Source organism: Loxodonta africana, chromosome 7, assembly GCF_030014295.1.
Source record: "Loxodonta africana isolate mLoxAfr1 chromosome 7, mLoxAfr1.hap2, whole genome shotgun sequence".
NCBI classification, from domain to species: domain Eukaryota; kingdom Metazoa; phylum Chordata; class Mammalia; order Proboscidea; family Elephantidae; genus Loxodonta; species Loxodonta africana.
The window spans coordinates 52,171,162-52,191,787 of record NC_087348.1 but is presented as its reverse complement, the minus strand read 5'-3'; the positions used below and the strand labels follow the sequence as shown (position 1 = coordinate 52,191,787).

The 20,626-nt window shown below is 38.1% G+C and overlaps 1 protein-coding gene across 1 annotated transcript in view; it reads right to left on the bottom strand.

Annotated features, from left to right (window-relative positions):
- DCDC1 (doublecortin domain containing 1) overlaps window positions 1-20,626 on the bottom strand; it is a 522,229-nt gene that overhangs the window by 294,048 nt on the left and 207,555 nt on the right. The window contains exon 9 of the mRNA XM_064289443.1: window positions 14,168-14,338. Coding sequence (XP_064145513.1) covers window positions 14,168-14,338 — 171 coding nt within the window. The remainder of the gene's footprint in view (window positions 1-14,167; window positions 14,339-20,626) is intronic.

Here is a 20,626-nt window from a genome sequence, read left to right as displayed (position 1 = left end):
GGTCTCTGTTTCTTCACATTTAAAATGGGTAGTCCAACATTTGCCAACTATGATAAAATCTATATACGAAAATTGAATTTTTTTATCATGTTGGCCAACATTTCATGAATGTTCTTGAAATCACAACAATAACCTTGAATATTTCAATTTTGCCACTTGTAGTCATAATTCCTTTTAAAAATGAATACCAAGTTGGTATGTTTTACTACCTGTACTAAGAACATACACTAGATTTTGTTTTCCAAATAATGTAGGAGAAATAATGGAGCAGCACAAGGGCTGTAAATACATATCTGGGGAAGTAGATAATTGGGAAAGGCAAAGATTAAGGAATGTGCAATGGAAATAGAGGTATAATACGCATGTAGAACAGGCCATCAAAAAGAATTCTTGTCTCAGTGTTATAGATAAGCACCCTCAGTTATCTTCTTCTAATCATATAATTGTTCCATAGATTCCTAAATATTTAAATAAGTTTCCTATTAATATTAATATTCCTACTAATACTAATAATTCCTATTAATACTAATAAATTATGAGAAAACCTTAAAACATTTTTAAATGACCATGAAATAGAAAGTAAATCTCCACTGGCTTCACTATGCTCTTGTACCACCGATTGAGCACATTCACACAAAGGATCGAAAAGACCAGGAGAGTGTATGGATAAAAGTTAACATCTTTTCTATTATCAGCCAAGTTAGCCCATTTTTCAGATGTAACAGGCTGTTAGATTAAAGTGATGAAATTGTTGTAAAAAGCTGAGAATATCTACACGTTAGTTTCACTGCCCTCAAATGGTATCATGTTCTAACTGCAAACAAATAATCACGAGCTTGTGCTCAGAAGGTGTTCTAGGCTTCTCTGCATCTCCCCAGAGCTCCCAGCACAATGCCTTGTGGACCACATGCATTTGGTAATGGGTAAATTTACTGCACTGTTCACTTAAATTCTTATTCCTTTCTGCCATTAGCAGAAATAGGAATTATTAGATGCATACTACAAAGAGGATGAACTACATGCTGGACAAAGACATGCTTTAAAAAAATAGATCTCTGAATTATCCCTTTAACAAACTTAAATTTCTTTACACTATAAGGAATCACTATAGCCGACGATATAAAAATAGAAAGGGTAAAAAATGTCTCCGAATCACACTCCTCTGAATCCTGTTACATCCAAGTTACTAAATTCCACCATATTTCCTTTTTTCACAGCCAGAGTGGATTTATGTGAAGTTAATGTAGCTTAAGAATGAGCCTCCATACTTGCTCCAGATCCGGAGAGTGCTGGGAGTTGCTGGGAGCTGTAGATTGTTATAGGTGAAAGTATTGCCAGGTAGCAATCAGAAAGTATTTCTACGTAAGCATTTCTGATAAGCTGCCTAAAAAAGATCTCAGAAGAAAACTCCTGAATCCCTAAACCTCCATTAATTTATGATTTACTTTCTCATTCTAAATAAATATTCACTTTCAGACCTAATTTTAAAGAGAGCCCACCCTCACTCCCCCCCAAATCATACCAACTCTAGGTCCCACAGAACTTGATCTGCTCTGCTGACAGCAAATGGAAGACAACCCACAGAGCTTCATTGACCAATTGTGTGTGAAAAGCACTAATTCCCGTGAAAGGACGTCCCGTACCCACCTTCCACTCCTTCCCTCGTGCTCTCTCCCACCTACTCACACATCACACGCTCTTGCTCATCAATTCTCTGTCACAATCACCACCTTCCCACTAGTTTTTCCACCCACCAGCCCCTACAGATTTGCTAATACCCTTTCGTATCTATCTTTTCTTTCAGGCATCTTCTTGTTCTCTCAGGGAAATCCTAACATTTCTGACAAGATCGCCATGGGGATGAAGAGGAGGAGGGGTTGCAGGAAAATAACAGGACTGGGAAGGCAGGAGTCACTGAGCCATGGCTATAGCAGATGTCTTCAAAGAGGCTGGGGGTAGCGGCAGTGACAGGGAAAATGAGGTAAGAGGAGGTTTGAAACAGTAAGAAATTGCTCCAAAAACTTGTTGCCTGAAGGGCTTCATAAATTGTAGTGCACACTGAGTGTGACCATTAAAGGTAAAAATGATAAGCAATCTCATCAACCTAAAAATGTGCTATGATGTCCACTCCCAGAAGTCACCTTTCAGCCAAATAATAGATTGGCCTATAAAATAAATAATAACACCCAAGAAAAAATGTGCTCTTTAGGACAATCAACTATATGAGACCAAACAGGCAACATTTGCCCAAAAGCAAAGTTGAGAAGGCAAGGAGGGGCAGGGAAGCTGGAGGGGGATGAAAAGATGAAGGCAGGGTGGAATTGGGAAGAGTGCTGACACATTGCAGGGTTAGCAACCAATGTCACAGAACAAATTGTGTGTAAATTGTTGAATGGGAAACTAATTTGCTGTATAAACTTTCACTTAAAACATAATAAAATGTTCCAAAAAAAAAAAACAAACAAAATTTTCTATGACATGATGGCAAAAAAGGTACCAGAATACAAACAACCAGGCACACTGTGATTGCCTAGGTCACACAAGTCTATGTGGAAACAACATGCAAAGGGTGAGAATAGTCATGTAGGAACAGCGTGATTACCGGTGACAGAACTTTCTCAATTTCCTCTAATGGTGTTATGTTGTCATTTTATCTTTTTTTTTTAAACAAGGAACTTTACCTATAAGGATGGACATCCACAATTAGGCTGTTCTCAGTCCTTTCTCTTGTATATTTATTTAAATTTGGCACCACATTATGCCATGTGGTTGCAAAAATGGAACTGAGGCAATTTAACGCACAGAAAGAACGTGTTTGTCTGTTTTTGTTTTTTTTCTTAAAGAGGTCACCTTCTAACGCTAAGACAAGATTATATACACAACAGCTAAGTGCTCAGCTGCTAACCAAAACTTTGGAGGTTAGAACCAGCCTGAGGCACCTCAGAGGAAGGCCTGGGGATCTGCTTCTGAAAGGTCACAGCCATGAAAACTCTGTGGAGCACAGTTCTACTCTGAAACACATGGGGTGTCCATGAGTCGGGATCTCGATGGCAACTGGTTTCTACATATATACAAAGATGATACAAATGGCCTAACCAAAAGCTGCTATTTTTTAATTGTCAGTGAAAGATGTGATGAGGATGAGCAGCCCAGCAGAGAAGTGAAGGCAATCATACACAATATGATAAAGCACACCAAGGAATTATGAATCGTACTCTGCTTCCAACCCCTAGTTGAGAACCACTGTTATAGAAGATGATAATGACTACAATAAATTATTTTAATTCTTGAAGTTGAGCAGTGGGCTCACATATATACTCAACAGTGATATAAATCATCAAATAGATTAGAAAGACGATCACGTCCATTCATTTTTTTTCTATCAGACATGCTTCTAAGATTCAAAGGAATAGAAAATTAAAAAAATAAGTTTCATTACAGTCATGCTTTTCAGTTATAAATGGAAAATACATTTGTTTAGTGATATATCATCTAACACTGCGTAGTTATGCCATAAGGTGGGATAAAGTTGTTCATAACCGAAAAGGACTGACTCTTGTCCACAGTGAGTAAGAGGTAACTGAATTAGAGGTGGTGTCCAACTAAGGGACAGCTCATCCACAGCCTATGGCAACTGCTATGAACTGATTCTGGAATTAGCACAAGATGGTACACTGTGGCCTTTGTTCAGTATCTCCTCAGTCAGAATTAGCAAGTTTTACCCACCTGAGAGGGAGAACAGAAAACCTCCCAATTCTAAGATTTCCTATTCTGAATTTTTTAGGGTATATTTTTGCCAACTTGGTTTTGTCACTACTATCTGGCTGTTTCAGACATCAGAGCTAGTTTAGAAAACTACAGATCTCAGCTTCTTTTCTGTCAGTCTAGACACGCAGGGGAGGGGCATATTACCATGAATAATGCTCAATGTTTTATTTATAGTATTTCATTTAATTTGACATGAGGAAATGAAACATGTCAGTCAATTTGCCTTTTATGACCAATTTCCCTTTCTAGTCTAACCACTGGAAATGGCACACCTCAGTCGCACATAGTCCCTGGGCGGTGGAAACAGTAAAGTGCTCAGCTGCTGACCAAAAGGTTGGTGGTTTGAGTCCATCCAGAGGCACCATGGAGGAAAGGGCTGGTGATTTACTTCCAAAGCATCAGCCCCTGAAAACCTGATGAGCACAGTTCTGCTCTGACTACTTGGGGTCGCTATCGGTTGGAATCAACTTAATGGCAACTGATTTGGTTTTAGGTAGCACATGACCGTGGCTGGCCACAACCAGTTTAGTGTTGGGCTCCTGATGCAAGGCTGTACTGACACAGATTATCTCTGTAAATGATTTGAACCAGGAGACATACAGATTGTGATTAAACAACAATGACCACCTAAATATAAAGGTCAGGGCATGCGCCATCATTTTCCATAAGAAGGAATAAAAAGAGAAATCCAGCTAGCAGAAAGAAACAAAAAATGGAAAAGTCTCACAGAGAGATGCAGAGATGAGAGGTCATGAGCTTAAAGAAAGATATGAAAAAGGAATGACATTCATGTGAGACTCTGTAGTATTTCCTGATTTTCATTTCCATAAGTTTCCCTTATATTTTTTTCAACAAATCCCCTGTCATGGATTTATTTGTGTCCCCCATGAATATGCTTATCAATTTGGCTAGGCCATGATTCCCAGTATGGTGTGATTGTCCACTATTTTGTCATCTGATGTGATTTTCCGATGTGTTGTAAGTCCTATCTCTGTGATGTTAATGAGATAGGATTAGTGGCAGTTAAATTAATGAGGCAGGACTCAATCTACAAGATTAGATTGTGTTTTAAGTCAATCTCTTTTGAGCTATAGAAGAGAGAATTGAGCAGAGAGACATGGGGACCTCATACCATCAACAAAGCACTGCCAGGAGTAGAGCACATCATTTGGACCCAGGGTCCCTGCACTGAGAAGCTCCTAGTCCAGGGGAAGATTGATGACAAAGAATTCCTTCCAGAGCCAACATAAAGAGAAAGCCTTCCCCTGGAGCTGATGACCTGAATTTGGACTTCTGGCCTACTAGACTGTGAGAGAATAAACCTGTTTGTTGAAGCCATCCACTTGTTGTATTTCTGTTATAGCAGCACAAGATGGCAGCTCTTCCCCAGTCATCTTCTGAGTGCCTTCCAACCTGGGGAGCTCATCTTCCAGCACTATATCAGACAATGTTCCACTGCTATTCATAAGGTTTTCACTGGCTAATGCTTCTCAGAAGTAGACTCCTGGGCCCTTCTTCCTAGTCTGTCTTAGTCTGGAAGCTCAGCTGAAACCTGTCCTCCATGGGTGACCCTGCTGGTATCTGAATACCGGTGGTATAGCTTCCAGCATCACAGCAACACACAAGCCCCCACAGTACGACAAACTGACAGACATGTGGGGGACCTCAAAGTACAGTCGACCTTAATGACGTGGATGGAGTAAAGCTTTCGGGACCTTCATTTGCTGATACAGCATGACTCAAAATGAGAAGAAACAGCTGCAAACATCCGTTAATAATTGGAACCTGGAATGTACGAAGTATGAATCTAGGAAAATTGGAAATCGTCAAAAATGAAATGGAACTCATAAACATTGATATCCTAGGCATTAGTGAGCTGAAATGGACTGGTATTGGCCATTTTGAATCAGGCAATCATATAGTCTACTATGCTGGGAATGACAACTCGAAGAGGAATGGTGTTGCGTTCATCATCAAAAAGAATGTTTCAAGATCTATCCTGAAGTACAATGCTGTCAGTGATAGGATAATATCCGTACGCCTACAAGGAAGACCAGTTAACACAACTAGTATTCAAATTTACGCACCAACCACTATGGCCAAAGATGAAGAAATTGCAGATTTTTATCAGCTGCTGAATGCTGAAATTGATCAAACATGCAATCAAGACGCATCGATAATTACTGGTGATTTGAATGCAAAAGTTGGAAACAAAAAAGAAGGATCAGTAGTTGGAAAATATGGCCTCAGTGATAGAAACAATGCTGGAGATCAAAAGGATAGAATTTTGCAAGACCAATGACTTCTTCATTGCAAATACCTTCTTTCACCAACATAAATGGTAACTATATATAAACATGGACCTTGCCAGATGGAACACACAGAAATCAAATTGACTATACCTGTGGAAAGAGACGATAGAAAAGCTCAATATCATCAGTCAGAACAAGGCCAGGGGCCAACTGTGGAACAGACCATCAATTGCTCATATTCAAGTTCAAGCTGAAACTGAAGAAAATCAGAGCAAGTCCACGAGAGCCAAAATATGACCTTGAGTATATCCCGCCTGAATGTAGAGACCATCTCAAGAACAGATTTGACGCATTGAACACTAGTGACCGAACGCCAGACAAGTTGTGCAATGACATCAAGGACATCATCCATGAAGAAAGCAAGAGGTCACTGAAAAGACAGGAAAGAAAGAACAGACCAAGACGGATGTCAGAGGAGACTCTGAAACTTGCTATTGGGCATCGAGCAGCTAAAGCAAAAGGAAGAATTGATGAAGTAAAAGAACTGAACAGAAGATTTCAAAGGGTCTCTCGAGAAGACAAAGTAAAGTATTATAATGACATGTGCAAAGAGCTGGAGATGGAAAACCAAAAGGGAAGAACACGCTCGGCATTTCTCAAGTTGAAAGAACTGAAAAAAAAATTCAAGCCTCAAGTTGCGATAGTGAAGGATTCCATGGGGAAAATATTAAACGACGCAGAAAGCATCAAAAGAAGATGGAAGGAATACACAGAGCCATTATACCAAAAAGAATTAGTCGATATTCAACCAGTTCAAGAACCGATGTTACTGAAGGAAGAAGTCCAAGCTGCTCTGAAGGCATTGGTGAAAAACAAGGCTCCAGGAATTGATGGAATATCAATTGAGATGTTTCAACAAACAGAGGCAGCGCTGGAGGTGCTCACTCGTCTATGCCAAGAAATATGGAAGGCAGCTTCCTGGCCGACTGACTGGAAGAGGTCCATATTTATGCCTATTCCCAAGAAAGGTGATCCAACCGAATGTGGAAATTATTGAACAATATCATTAATATTACACACAAGCAAAATTTTGCTGAAGATCATTCAAAAACGGCTGCAGCAGTATATCGACAGGGACCTGCCAGAAATTCAGGCCCGTTTCAGAAGAGGACGTGGAACCAGGGATATCATTGCTGATGTCAGATGGATCCTGGCTGAAAGCAGAGAATACCAGAAGGATGTTTACCTGTGTTTTATTGACTATGCAAAGGCATTTGACTGTGTGGATCATAACTAACAAACTATGGATAACACTGCGAAGAATGGGAATTCCAGAACACTTAATTGTGCTCATGAGGAACCTTTACATAGATCAAGAGGCAGTTGTTCGGACAGAACAAGGGGATACTGATTGGTTTAAAGTCAGGAAAGGTGTGTGTCAGGGTTGTATTCTTTCACCATACCTATTTAATCTGTATGCTGAACAAATAATACGATAAGCTGGGCTATATGAAGAAGAACGGGGCATCAGGATTGGAGGAAGACTCATTAACAACCTGCGTTATGCGGATGACACAACCTTGCTTGCTGAAAGTGAAGAGGACTTGAAGCATTTACTGATGAAGATCAAAGACCACAGCCTTCAGTATGGATTACACCTCAACATAAAGAAAACAAAAATCCTCACAACTGGACCAATGAGCAACATCATGATAAACGGAGAAAAGATTGAAGTTGTCAAGGGTTTCATTTCACTTGGATCCACAATCAACAGCCATGGAAGCAGCAGTCAAGAAATCAAAAGACGCGTTGCATTGGGCAAATCTGCTGCAAAGGACCTCTTCCAAGTGTTGAAGAGCAAAGATGTCACCCAGAAGACTAAAGTGCGCCTGACCCAAGCCATGGTATTTTCAATCACATCATATGCATGTGAAAGCCGAATAATGAATAAGGAAGACCAAAGAAGAGTTGACGCCTTTTAATTGTGGTACTGGCGAAGAATATTGAATATATCATGGACTGCCAAAGGAACAAACAAATCTGTCTTAGAAGAAGTACAACCAGAATGCTCCTTAGAAGCAAGGATGGAGAGACTGCATCTTACATACTTTGGACATGTTGTCAGGAGGGATCAGTCCCTGGAGAAGGACATCACGCTTGTCAGAGTACAGGGTCAGCAGAAAAGAGGAAGACCCTCAATGAGGTAGATTGACACAGTGGCTGCAACAATGAGCTCAAGCATAACAATGATTCTAAGGATGGTGCAGGACCAGGCAGTGTTTCGTTCTGTTGTGCATAGGGTCACTCTGAGTCGGAACCTACTCGAGGGCACCTAACAACAAGAACAACAGCACAAGTTAGGTAAGACATCCCCCTTTTTATTTGAGATGGTTTGAGAAAGTATAGGTCACAGGTTATCAGAGTTTTCTCGTAAACATGAGATTAATGTTATCAGAGCTGATGGAAAAAGAGGAGGCTGTGGGAAGGAAGAGATAAAGTAAAAGCTTCCTTTACCCTATGCTTGGCCCAGCTCTGCCAGGGGAAAGAAAGGGTAGGGCTTTGAAATGAAATTAATAATTGAGGATTTTTCTCTTTGCAAGAATCTTTGCAATGGATCTCTGAAAATGCCAGGAACCTCTTCATATCCCTGGGGTTTATTACTACAATTCAGGGAGGTCGCCACTAGATAGTAATACTGAACAACTAGAAGTGCTGATCAGTAATTAAGAGACTTTTTGTTCTGATGTGAAAAATTGGCCATAAGTCAGAAAGTTTTCTTTTTAAAAAATAAAATATACTATTGACTGTTATATAGCTTTCTAATAAACAACAGATCTATTATTAGCATAAGATTTAAAGAAATCAAAATTTAGACACACATTTCATCTCACTGCCCTTAACTTGGATATATTTCTACTTTCTTTACCTTCAGGTTCTATTGCCTCAAACGTTTAAAGGAAGCAATCATCTTAAGTAAGCCCCATATTTCAGCCTTTACAATGTGATATTATCAATGGAAAGAACTTAAAGTAGTTGTTAGTCTAAGTACCTTAGGCCTGGCTGGCTTAACTGCTTATCGCTACTCAAATCTAGTCATTCCAGCCACAAAACTCTTCCTCTTTCTTTGCTCTCTAATTTTCCTTCTGAACATCAATCTTGAAAAGGAAATTTAAAGTATTAAATAAAACAAATGCTAAATAATACATAAATTAAAAATTGCTCATTTTGTAGCTCCTATCAAAAGAGAAAATTCTCCTTTTCCATAATTTTGGGGTAAGTGATTTCACTGCTACCATTTCCCACTTTCCTGATGTAAAACTATACAGTTTGGGCTTATTAGCAACCGGGAATGAGAATTTCTTTGTGGTGCGCTATTGGCTATGTTTAAAAGTTGCTTTGATGATCCTGCTATGGTTCTCAATTCTGCCTGTACAACAGAGTCACCTGGGAGCTTTAAAACATACCTACTGATGCCTGGACCACACGTGAGGATGTTCTGGTAAATGTTTAACAACTTGGTTGGGGGCAGAGGGGTTATAAATTCTACCAAAAAGAATACCAAAACCCTTTGCCATCAGGTCAATACTGACTCATAAGAGTAGAACTGCACCAGAGGGTTTCCAAGGCTGTAATCTTTTTTTTTTTTTTTTTTTTATGGTTTATATATTTGAACAGTATTGAAACAAAAACCATACATTGAGATTGGTGACATATCTCCTACTTTCTTCTAATAATCTATAAATTCCCCCTTTACCTCTGTCTGCTAGCAATTTTTTCTTTTTCTTTGTTTATTGACATATCTCCTACTTTCTTCTAATAATCTATAAATTCCCCCTTTACCTCTGTCTGCTAGCAATTTTTTCTTTTTCTTTGTTTATTGACATAACTAGGCCACTTGTCCCGTGGAGTTTCCTCACAGTCTCTGTGTGTATGTGTGTGTGTGAATTCCAGGGTTGTGGTGTTAAACATGCTCCCTTGGTCTCTTGTAGTCTCTGAAACTGGTCGGTGGGTCTAAAAGCTCTATCAGATTCAGGTTTGATTTTTTTCCTCTTAGGTGGTGGAATTTACTCTCATCAGGAGAGACATATTGTCTGGTTTGTCTCTTTGGAGTCCCTGGGTGGTGCAAGCAGTTAACACTCTTGGCTGCTAACAGAAAGGGTAGAGGTTTGAGTCTACCCAGAGATGCCTTGAAAGAAAGTCCTGGCAATCTACTGTAGAATAATTAGTCATTGAAAGCACTGTGGAGCACAGTTCTACTCAGACACACATGGGATCACCATGAATAGGAATCAACTTGACAGCAACTGGTTTGGGATTAGCCATGGATGATTATTAAGGCTTAATCTTCACCAAAGCAGAGAGCCACATCTTCCTCCCGTGGAGCAGCATACAGTACATAACTTGCAAATAGTAATAATATATAATATTCTTCATTGTAAGTTCCACATAGTCAAATGATTTTCACAGGACTCTTTAACTGTTTTTGCCTAATTCTTGCATCCATAGCCAACCTACTGTTGTAACTGACAAATAAGTGCAGTTCTGACACGAATGTTGATTAATATTTTTATCCATGTCAAAAGAGTAAGACAAAAACGAAAGAAGGAAGACTTACGTCAAAACTGTACTTGTTCATCAATGATGTAACCAATTTTTTTTTTTTTTTTTTTGCTGCATCAGATAGTAGCTTTTGTCTACTGGAAGGCTATGTCTTCCATTTTTTGTGCTATTCACAATGTAACAGCTACAGAACTTATACATTTTTTAATTTAATCCCCATTGTAAACATTTTTTCTATCACTTATTTAAATCTAGACCAGAAATGGGCAAATTTTTCTGTAAAGGGCCACATAGTAAATATTTCAGACTTTGCAAGCCCCATGGCCTCTGCTGCAACTATTCGACTCTGCCGTCGTAGGCAATAGTATACAAATAGCGGAGGCTGTTCTCCAGTAAACTTTATTTATAAAAACAGGTAGATTTGGCCCAAGGGCTGTAGTTTGCAACCCCTGGTCTAGACAATCAACAGAATAGTAAATCAAGTCCTGATTTACAGCATTTGCCAATTCCTATGGTACAAATATTCTGACTTATGGCCAAGTTATCAACATACCATCACTGAACATGAACTTGGGAAGAAACACGCAGTAGCACAGTGTTATATAGTATTTCCCCCAAACAGATACAAATAACCTCAAGAGCATGGCTAATAGTGAAAAGAAATAAAATAATTAGGAAATAAAGAGTATTCCACAACCTCTGTTTTTAATATGACCTACTTAATTGTAAGTTTATATAATTAAAATTTTAATAATGGCTGTTTTTAACAACAGGCTCACAAAATTCCTGAAAATTTAACAACAGGTGCTCACTAGCCAGTACAAGTTAGCTCCCAAACACCAAAGCAATTAAATTAGAATCTCTGGGGGAGAGGAGATTGTCACGAACGTTGCTATTTTTTTTTATATATGAGGTCTTCAGACAATTCTAATGTGCATCCAGGATTAAAAACTACTGCCCTAAAGTCTGAGGTTGGGGCTGATGTTGAGGTTTCTTGGGAAATAGGAAGGGAAATTTATTCTCTGAAAGAAATTGAGTGGTCCAAAGGAGAAAACTGGGAAGAGAAGGGGGATAAGTGAGTGGGCCTAAGTACTTCATGAGGAAAAAATCAAAAAGGAAAATTGCTGAGAAGGAAGGGGAAACTCTGAAGTCTGGACTAGGGTGACCCGCTATTCCAGAGTTGCCTGGGACTAAGAGGTTTTTTGGGTTGTGGGACTTTTAGTACTAAAATGGGGAAAGTCCAAGGCAAACCAGGATGAGTTGATGACCCTGCTTCAGGAGATAGCAGTAACCCTTCTCCATGATCTCAAAAATCTTGAGTGAAACACTGTATTTGTGATGTGGTAAAAAAATTTTCTGGAAGCCAGTAAAGGAAATAAGAATTTTACCAAGGTTGGTTCTCTGCCGAAACTGTATGTCAGCTACTGCTGAAGAGGGAAACTGCTGATACCTGGGTTAGATTCACTTCCTGTGTCAGATGAGTCTATGGTACTACTTTGTAACAGGGATTACAGTTGTCCTTTCCCACCATCTCCTCTTGCTAAATGAGTTGCTGTGCTATTTATCAAACAATAACTCACTGGTATTGAAGTTTTGCATGATCCCATTATGAGTTCCCTTACTCACTGATTTTGTATATTAAATAAGCTAAACCTTAAATTATTGCTTCAGGAACATTTTAATCATGACTTTACTGTAACACTCTATCAGTGCTGTCCAATACAACGTTCTGTGATAAAAGAAATGTTTTTATATGGTATTTTCTGATACAGTAGCCACTAGCCACATGCAGTTTTTGAGCACTTGAAATGTAACTAATGCAACTGAGACACTACATATTATAAATTCTAATTTTATTTAAATTTAAATAGCAACATGTGGTTAGTGGCTAATACACTGGACAGCACAATGTGTCAAAACAAATACAGCTGCTTAGTTTCTTTGTATATATAAATTTCTTCTTCTTCTTTTTTTTTTTTTTTGCTGGTATGGAAAGAATTTTGAAACATATTAAAAAGGGGAATATATAAAACCAACAATTCATACCCCAAAATTAAATATTTGCTACCAAACAAATTATTCAGAAACAAGTAGTGAGGTTGTGAGGAAAACATATTTTTTTCAAGCTAAAACCAAAAAAAAAAAAAAAAAACAGACCCATTGCAGTAGAGTCAATTCCAACTCATAGCAACTATACCATAGGGTTTCCAAGGAGCAGCTAGTGGATTTGAACAGCCAACCTTTCGGTTAGCAGCCGAGCTCTTAACCACTTCTCCAACAGAGCCCCTTTTCAAGTTAGGCTATTATATATAGTTCATATGATAGTTGCTGATACAAATAAGTGTCATTTGTACCACACTCTCTCACCTGGCTTCTCTCTTAACCAATAACAAGTAAATTACAAATAGGCAGAATGCATCTGTAACTAGATCAGAAGCCTCGATAAGAAGCATACTACTGGTCTATAGGAACCCTGGGACCCTAATGTCTTCCGAAACCCTTAGCTGACCAGCACAGACTATGAGAAATACATTATCAAGTTAAACATGGAATTACATTTCCCCTAAGGGTAACTTTTACAAGGTAATATTCTAATTCAAAATACAAACAAGGGAATGCCATTGAAAGAAATAATTTTGAATAGAAAATATAATGCTAATAAGGTTATTTGAAGAATAAAACAGTATTAAGCAAGAGAAATTATAGAGATGAAGGCTGATCCAAATACAATTACTTTGAACATTATCACATCGCTATTTTTTTTTTTATAAACATAATCAAAAGGAAATGAAGAGTTGTAGTAACAGTAGTTTGTTAGCTAGAAAAGGGTCATACGTTGAGTAATTTAAATTTTACTAATGATAGTCTCTTGAAATGTCAGATATAAGATTATAAAACCATATTAACTTTACAGACTCAACATGGATACTCTATTAGAAAAAACAAAACTAAATTTCCTAAGTGTTTAGTACTGAAACCACTTTAGTCAAGTATGGGTTAGTCTTCTCTTCCAAAGATGGAATACCAGAGAGTAGTCTAGGATATTTAGCCATCTTATCCTGACAAACAACCAATTCACCTTTATTCCCAGTATATTCTTAAGTATTGATTTTACCAAGTGAACTCTGACATGTGTCATACTTACCCAATACAGATCCTTTTTCTCGGAAATGTAGTTTGAACATCAATCAGTCACCTGGCCTTTCACCTGCAATTGCTATTGCCCCTGTCTGACAATTATTAAAGCTTGCCCAGTCCTCCAAATGATTCATTTCCCAAATCTCAGTTTTTACTGAAATACACAATGACTCCTGTCACAAATACCTGTTTCTTGCAAAATATGTAAGTGACCACACGATTAAATTCCTTCATTAAAATGACACTTTTCTGAGCTGAAAATTAATTATATAAATCCACATTTCAGAGCCCTCTAGGCATTTTCTTTTAAGATACAGCTCCAAACTCCAGTTTGAAAAAGACAACATAAAAAGAAATTCAAGCTGATTGGCTCTGTTACAAGGGCCTTCAAACAGAGCCGAGTGTTTACATCTTGCTGAACCCAGTGAGAGTCACTGAATGACACCCACCTTTAGCTGCAGGCCTCCTGGGAGAAGAGTGTTTGCTGGAAGGCTTTTAATGTGTTGGTAGACGTAAGAGGAGAATTGCTCCTGCTCAGCCTGTAATTGGGGGCCAAGTTTAGAGAGATGACCTCTGTTGCTTTTGATAGCTGTCTGCAATTCATCAATCAGCCTGCTCACCTGAAGGGGTTAAATTACAAGAGTTGTTAGCAAGATGTAATTGTTGATGTCACACCTATTAGATTTTCCAGTACCTGGTTTGATGGAGGGAAAAATGACTTCAAGACAAGAATTTTAGTACAGCTCTATTTTCAGGTAAAGAGATCAGAAGGGATGTACATTCTTTCATCAACAAATCTACACATGAAAAGATTTCCAACGTTTTCACTTCAGTGACATAGAATAGGTAGTCATTTACAATTGCTGAATAAAAAATATCTCTGGGTATGAAAAGAAAACAGTATTTAAGGAAACATATATACACAACATAGTCCCTGGGTTATGCAAATGGTTAATGTGCTCGGCTGCTAACTGAAAGGTTAGAGGTTTGAGTCCACCCAGAGGCAACTCGGAAAAAAGGCCTGGAGATCTACTTCTAAAAAACTAGCCATTAAAAACCCTATGGAGTACAGTTCTACTCTGATACATGTGGGGTTGCCATGAGTCAGAGTTGACTCAATGGCAGTTGGTTTTTATATACCCAACAAGTTTGCAAAAGACTTTTAAAATGCTTAATAGAATAAAACCTTTTAGTTTATGTACCGTCCACAATATTTCTATATATACCTCTTTATAGAATAGTTTATTATATATATATATATATATATATATATATATATGCTTCTTTTTAGAATATTTTCTTTTACTATATGTATTTGGAGTCCCGGTGGTGTAGTGGTTAAGAACCTGGCTGCTAACCAAGAGGTCAACAGTTCAAAACCACCCACTACTCCTTTGAAACCCCATGGGGCAGTTCTACTCTGTCCTGTAGGGTTGCTACGAGTCAGGATCAACTTGACAGCAACGGGTTTATCTTAAATATTTGTAACCCTTAATAACTCATTTGGTAGGTTACTGACAGGTAGCTCTTAACTGTAAGTTGAAGTGAAAGCTGTGGAAATTTGTATTATCCAGTCATAAGGAAGGCTTCTCATGGTCCTCCCATGGAAACTTCGGCAAAACTTTGGAAATCATGGACATAGAAGGTAAAAAGGTAGAGAGATTTGGAGGAGGCAGAAAGAGGAAAAAATGATATAAAAAAAGAACAAAGTAATAGAAAAGAAGATGAGAATAATTAAAAAAGGGAAGAAGGTAATTGGGGGATCTGAGCAGAGAAGAAATAAAATATGAAAAGGAAGAGAATATTATTTGTAGACTGAAATCCAATGACAGATTTCTTTCATGATCTTCCTTTTCTTACTTTCTGGAATGAATTTCTGTGCTACCTATAGTACTGTTAACCCTGTAAGAAAGTTGTGACATTTAAACTATGGAAACGATAGATGACCCAATATTATTCAATGTTTTCAGCCTTATCTTCATCATCAGATAACACTATCTGACGGCAGTACCTTATTTTTACGAAAATAATCGCCACCTTCTACTTTTGTTTGCCAACCACCCTCCCCCTACGAGGTATTTTCATAACGGCTGCTAAGCCAATTTTTTTTACACGTGGCTGTAAAAAAAAATTAGCATAGTAAAAAAAAAAAGCATAGTATGCTTACAAAAACACCTTGTGGAGGGAGAGTGCAGTTGGCTAATAAACGTAGAATGAGCATGTTATTTGTGTGCAAATATAGTATCATCCTCAAAAATGGTGGATAATAGTATATATCATACTCAAACTAAAGACTAAAACAGGCCAGCGACTTGCTCTTATGGTTATCTAAGAAAATCAAAAGCCAAAGACCTTAAATAGAGGAAGGAACCTCACTTCTGGAAAGCACTGATCATCTCTAAACCTATCCCCACTATCATGTGATTTAGAAAGATACAATTTTATGTAGCCTTTTAAAGTCTACTAAGTATCATGCAATGTATTTTGGTTGTCAGTAATACTTGCTCTCTTTAATTTATGTGCTTGCACCTTGTGGTATAGCAAGCCACAAAAAATAACGTAAATAAACAAACACATGAAGGAGGAATTTCAGACTTTGATTTGAGAGCATTTTTATACATGACTGGTTTTACTGTCACAATCCATAGCCTTTCACTGATAGGAGATTTCACGTGACATCAGAAATCAACCAACCATACAATTGATGATGCATGCCATTTGCATTCTAAAGGGCTATTGGTTAAAACCTTAAAATTTTCAATTGAGATGAACTTTTTTGTTGCTTTAAATTTTTTTCTCTATCATTTTTGCTATTTTCATCAACCCCATGATAATATGTGATGCATACTTACACCAATAGTGATTTGTTGTTTTTTTTTAAGTAACTTCAAACCATAAAACAAGATGTCCTAACAACGATTAACTTACATCTTAAACATGGGAAGAACAGATCAAGAATTGTGCCCTTGGCATTTTTATAATGTTTCCATTCAATTTTGCTTAAACTTATGTTACTTTACATACTCATAAGGTTTTTTCCCTCGAAGGGCTGCATTTTGTTCTTAGTTATTACAATAACGTGTCATCCCTAAAGATAATCCTACACATGAAATAACTCATATATGCTAAAATCTGGCAGGTAATAAAATACTCCTGAATTATTTTACATAATACAAATTTTTTTCAAATCAGAGATGTTGCTAAGAGAAAAAAAATGTTCTTTAAAATTCTTCATCATAAATCTTTTTTTTTTCCTGCAAATCCTTTTTTTTTTTTTCCCTCTACTTTTTTCTCTACAAAAGCAATGTGAATAGGGGTAAAAGAAGACAAAACTTGACCTTTTGTGATCCCAGCATTAATGGGTCTGTTCATAATTCAATCTATGTGTGTGTGGAAGCATCCATGTGGAAACATAGAGGCCTGAGAGACATAAAGCCTTTCCCTTTAAACATTATCTGACCCTATCAGTCCCATTCACAAAAGGCGGCTTACGTATGCATATGTTGAAAAAATGCACCATCTCATTGTGCAGCAGAAAGCCTACACATTTTTACACTTCATTCTCCGTGGACATGCAGCACGGAAGTGACACTTGTACAGAATTTGAGAGAGTAACAAATGAGAAGAAGATAAGACCCTCCCCCCCCAAAATTGGGCTATTCTGGTGAGAAAAGAAACCATACTTCTGAAAGAATGCAAATATGCACAAGTCTATAAACGTACACATAGGTTGGCCTGGTCGTATTTGTATGATACACTCATATAACCCTTGAATTCAATTCAATTCAATTCTCAGCATAGTTCGTAGCTGGCACAAAATAATATTCTGCTTATAATCATTCTAAAAAGTATGCACATTGAAGTTGTACAATTTGAACTGGTACATTCTGAATACTGTACTTTGGCTATTATTAATGACCCTTGAGGCACTCCTGAATTTTCTAGTGACAAATTCAGCTGTTGGCCTGAATGCTGCATGGTCCAGAGTCCACCCATGTTATCAAAGAGGACTCCAGAACGCTTTTCACAGACCTGTCACATGAAATCAGGACAAAGGGCAGGAACCTCTATGCTGGGAATATCATCTTGGCATGTAACACACAAGATGGTCCCAAAGTCAACACTTAAACTTAGGACCAAAAAACTTTGTGATTAACAATATAATTGAGGGAGGAAAAAAGAAAAGGGAAAGAGATATAAAAATAGTATTTTAAGCTTCCAAAGATCTCCCCTTGCTTCAGGTCCAAGACTACAGTGTTTTTCAGACTGAGAAGAGGACACAACCCTGAAACTATTGCCCTGAGATAATCTTTAAACCAAAAATATCCCTTGATGTCTTCTGAAAACCAAACAATAGCTTAACTAATAATCTCTGCCTCGAGCATTAAGCTCTTTTAAGAACTATGTATATGGGATAAAATTGACAACAGCAACTTGAAATATTAGACAGGAACCTTGGGGGGCAGTGAGTTTACGTTGATGGAGAGGAACAACTCAGAAAAGGAGGACGCACAACTCGAAAAATGTAATCAATGCCACTAACACTACACGTAGAAACTGTTTAATTTGATGTATGTTTTGCTGTGTATATTCTCAAAAACAACAATAAAATAAATTAAATTAAAAAAAAAGAGAACATAAACTTAATTTGATAAACAAGACTGGAAAAGACATGGGAGCCTGTGATCAAAATTATCTCTTGACTTGGAGGGTTATCTGCAGCATAATTACCGTAAAACCTGAAATGTGTGGCCCCTGTTATTCCTACCACTTCGACTACTCCCAACTTTTTTATAGTTTCCTAGGACGCTTCCAAGAAGGGAAACATTTTGGAAGGTGATCTATCCTGCTTCCAGCCAGAAGGTTCCCTATGCGATGTCTTTAGGCTTATTCACCAGCCTAACATCCACATCTACTCTTGGAGGAAGGAACAATTGAAAATGGAGACACTTTAAATGTCTTCATAATCCACCATGCAATAGGGCTATGTTGATGGCAATAAGGATAATGTCGACTATACCTTTTGAGGCAGCTAATGAGAATGTGCCTCATAGATCTCTAATTACAGGAACATAATAGACCGAGGGTCCTAGACACTGTGCTCTGAAACCTATCTCCAGGTTGGCACCAATGGCTGAGCACAGCAGGGGCACTAAGGCAGATGCATTCTTGGGAGTCACAGGAGTTGTCTGACAGTCGATTTGGGCTCAAGGACACCTCCGACAGTTTTGCTGAACCTTCCTTAGACTGCATGGCAATAGGGGATGCTTCCAGTCAACCTGCCTTTCTTCTTTCATCTTCACTCGAGTTTAGACAAACATCTCAGTCTGACAGCTTTCCCAGTCGTCTCCACCTCTTTCCCTGTTTTCTACCATAGGCATTTCTCCTAATAAAATCCTTACAAATTTAATCCCTTTTGGCATCTGCTTTTCAAAACCAAAAAAACCAAACCCCTTCTCAGGGAACCTCAAAAAACACATTTCTAAAGTGCTAATGAAGCCCTGGTGGCACTGTGGTTAAGAGCTCAGGCTGTTAACCAAAAGATGGGCAGTTTGAATCCACCAGCTGCTCCTTGGAAATCCTATGGGGCAGTTCTACTCTGCCCTATAGAGTTGCTATGAGTCAGAATCAACTGGACAGCAACGGGTTTGGGTTTTTTGGTTTAAAGTGCTAATGAGTCCCTGGGTAGTGCAAACAGTTAAAGTGCTAGGTTCTTCCTGGAAAGTTAGAAGTTCTAGTCCATCCAGAAGTGCCTCAGAAGAAAGGCCTGGCCATCTATTTCCAAAAAAAATCAGCCATTGAAACCCTACAGAGCACAGTTCTACTCTGACATAGATGGGGTTGCCATGAGTCAGAATTGACTTGACAGCAACTGGAAAGTGCTAATAATAAATTACATGTTAGATTTCCACTAGACCATTTCTAAACAGCTATATATATGGGATAAAATTGACAACAATGTATTTAAACATATATAATCACCTCAAAGTGGTCTGATGCATATATTATTATTATTATTCCCAGTTTTCATGAGTAGAAATTACATTAAATAAAATACAATCTTTAAAATATAATTACAGACAGTAGATTAGGACGTAAATCTCAGATTTTATGGTATTTAGTTAGAATTTTGAGATCTGTCTTGTTATTGTTAAGTGCTTTCAAGCTGGATCTGTTTTATAGCAACCCTATGTACAACAGTACAAAACATTGCCAGGTCCTGCACTATCCTCATAATTGTTGCTATGTTTGAGCACATTGTTGCTGCCACTGTGCCAATCCATCTCACTGAGGTTCTTCTACCTCTTTTTCGCTGACCCTTTACTTTATTAAGCATGATGTCCTTCTCCAGGGACTGGTCCTTCCTGATAACATGTTCAAAGTAAATGAGACAAAGTCTCACCATCCTCCCTTCTAAGGAGCATTCTGGCTGTACTTCTTCCAAGACAGATTTGTTCCTCCTTCTGGCAGTCCATTGTATAGACAATACTCTTTGCTAACACCATAATTCAAAGGCATTTGTTCTTCTTTAGTCTTCTTTATCCATTCTCCAGCTTTCACTGCATATGAGGCCATTGAGAATACCATGGCTTGGGTCAGGCACACCTTAGTCCTCAAAGTAACATCTTTGCTTTTCAACACTTTAGAGAGGTCTTTTGCAGTAGATTTGTCCCATGCAATCTGTCATTTGATTTCTTGACTGCTGCTTCCATGGTCATTGATTGTGGACTCAAGTAATATGAAATCCTTGACAACTTCAATATATTCTCCATTTATCATGATGTTACTTATTGGTCCAATTGTCAGGATTTTTGTTTTCTTTTTGTCAAGGTATAATCCATACTGAAGGCTGTGTGGTCTCTGACCTTCAATAGTAAGTGCTTCAAGTCCTCTTCACCTTCAGCAAG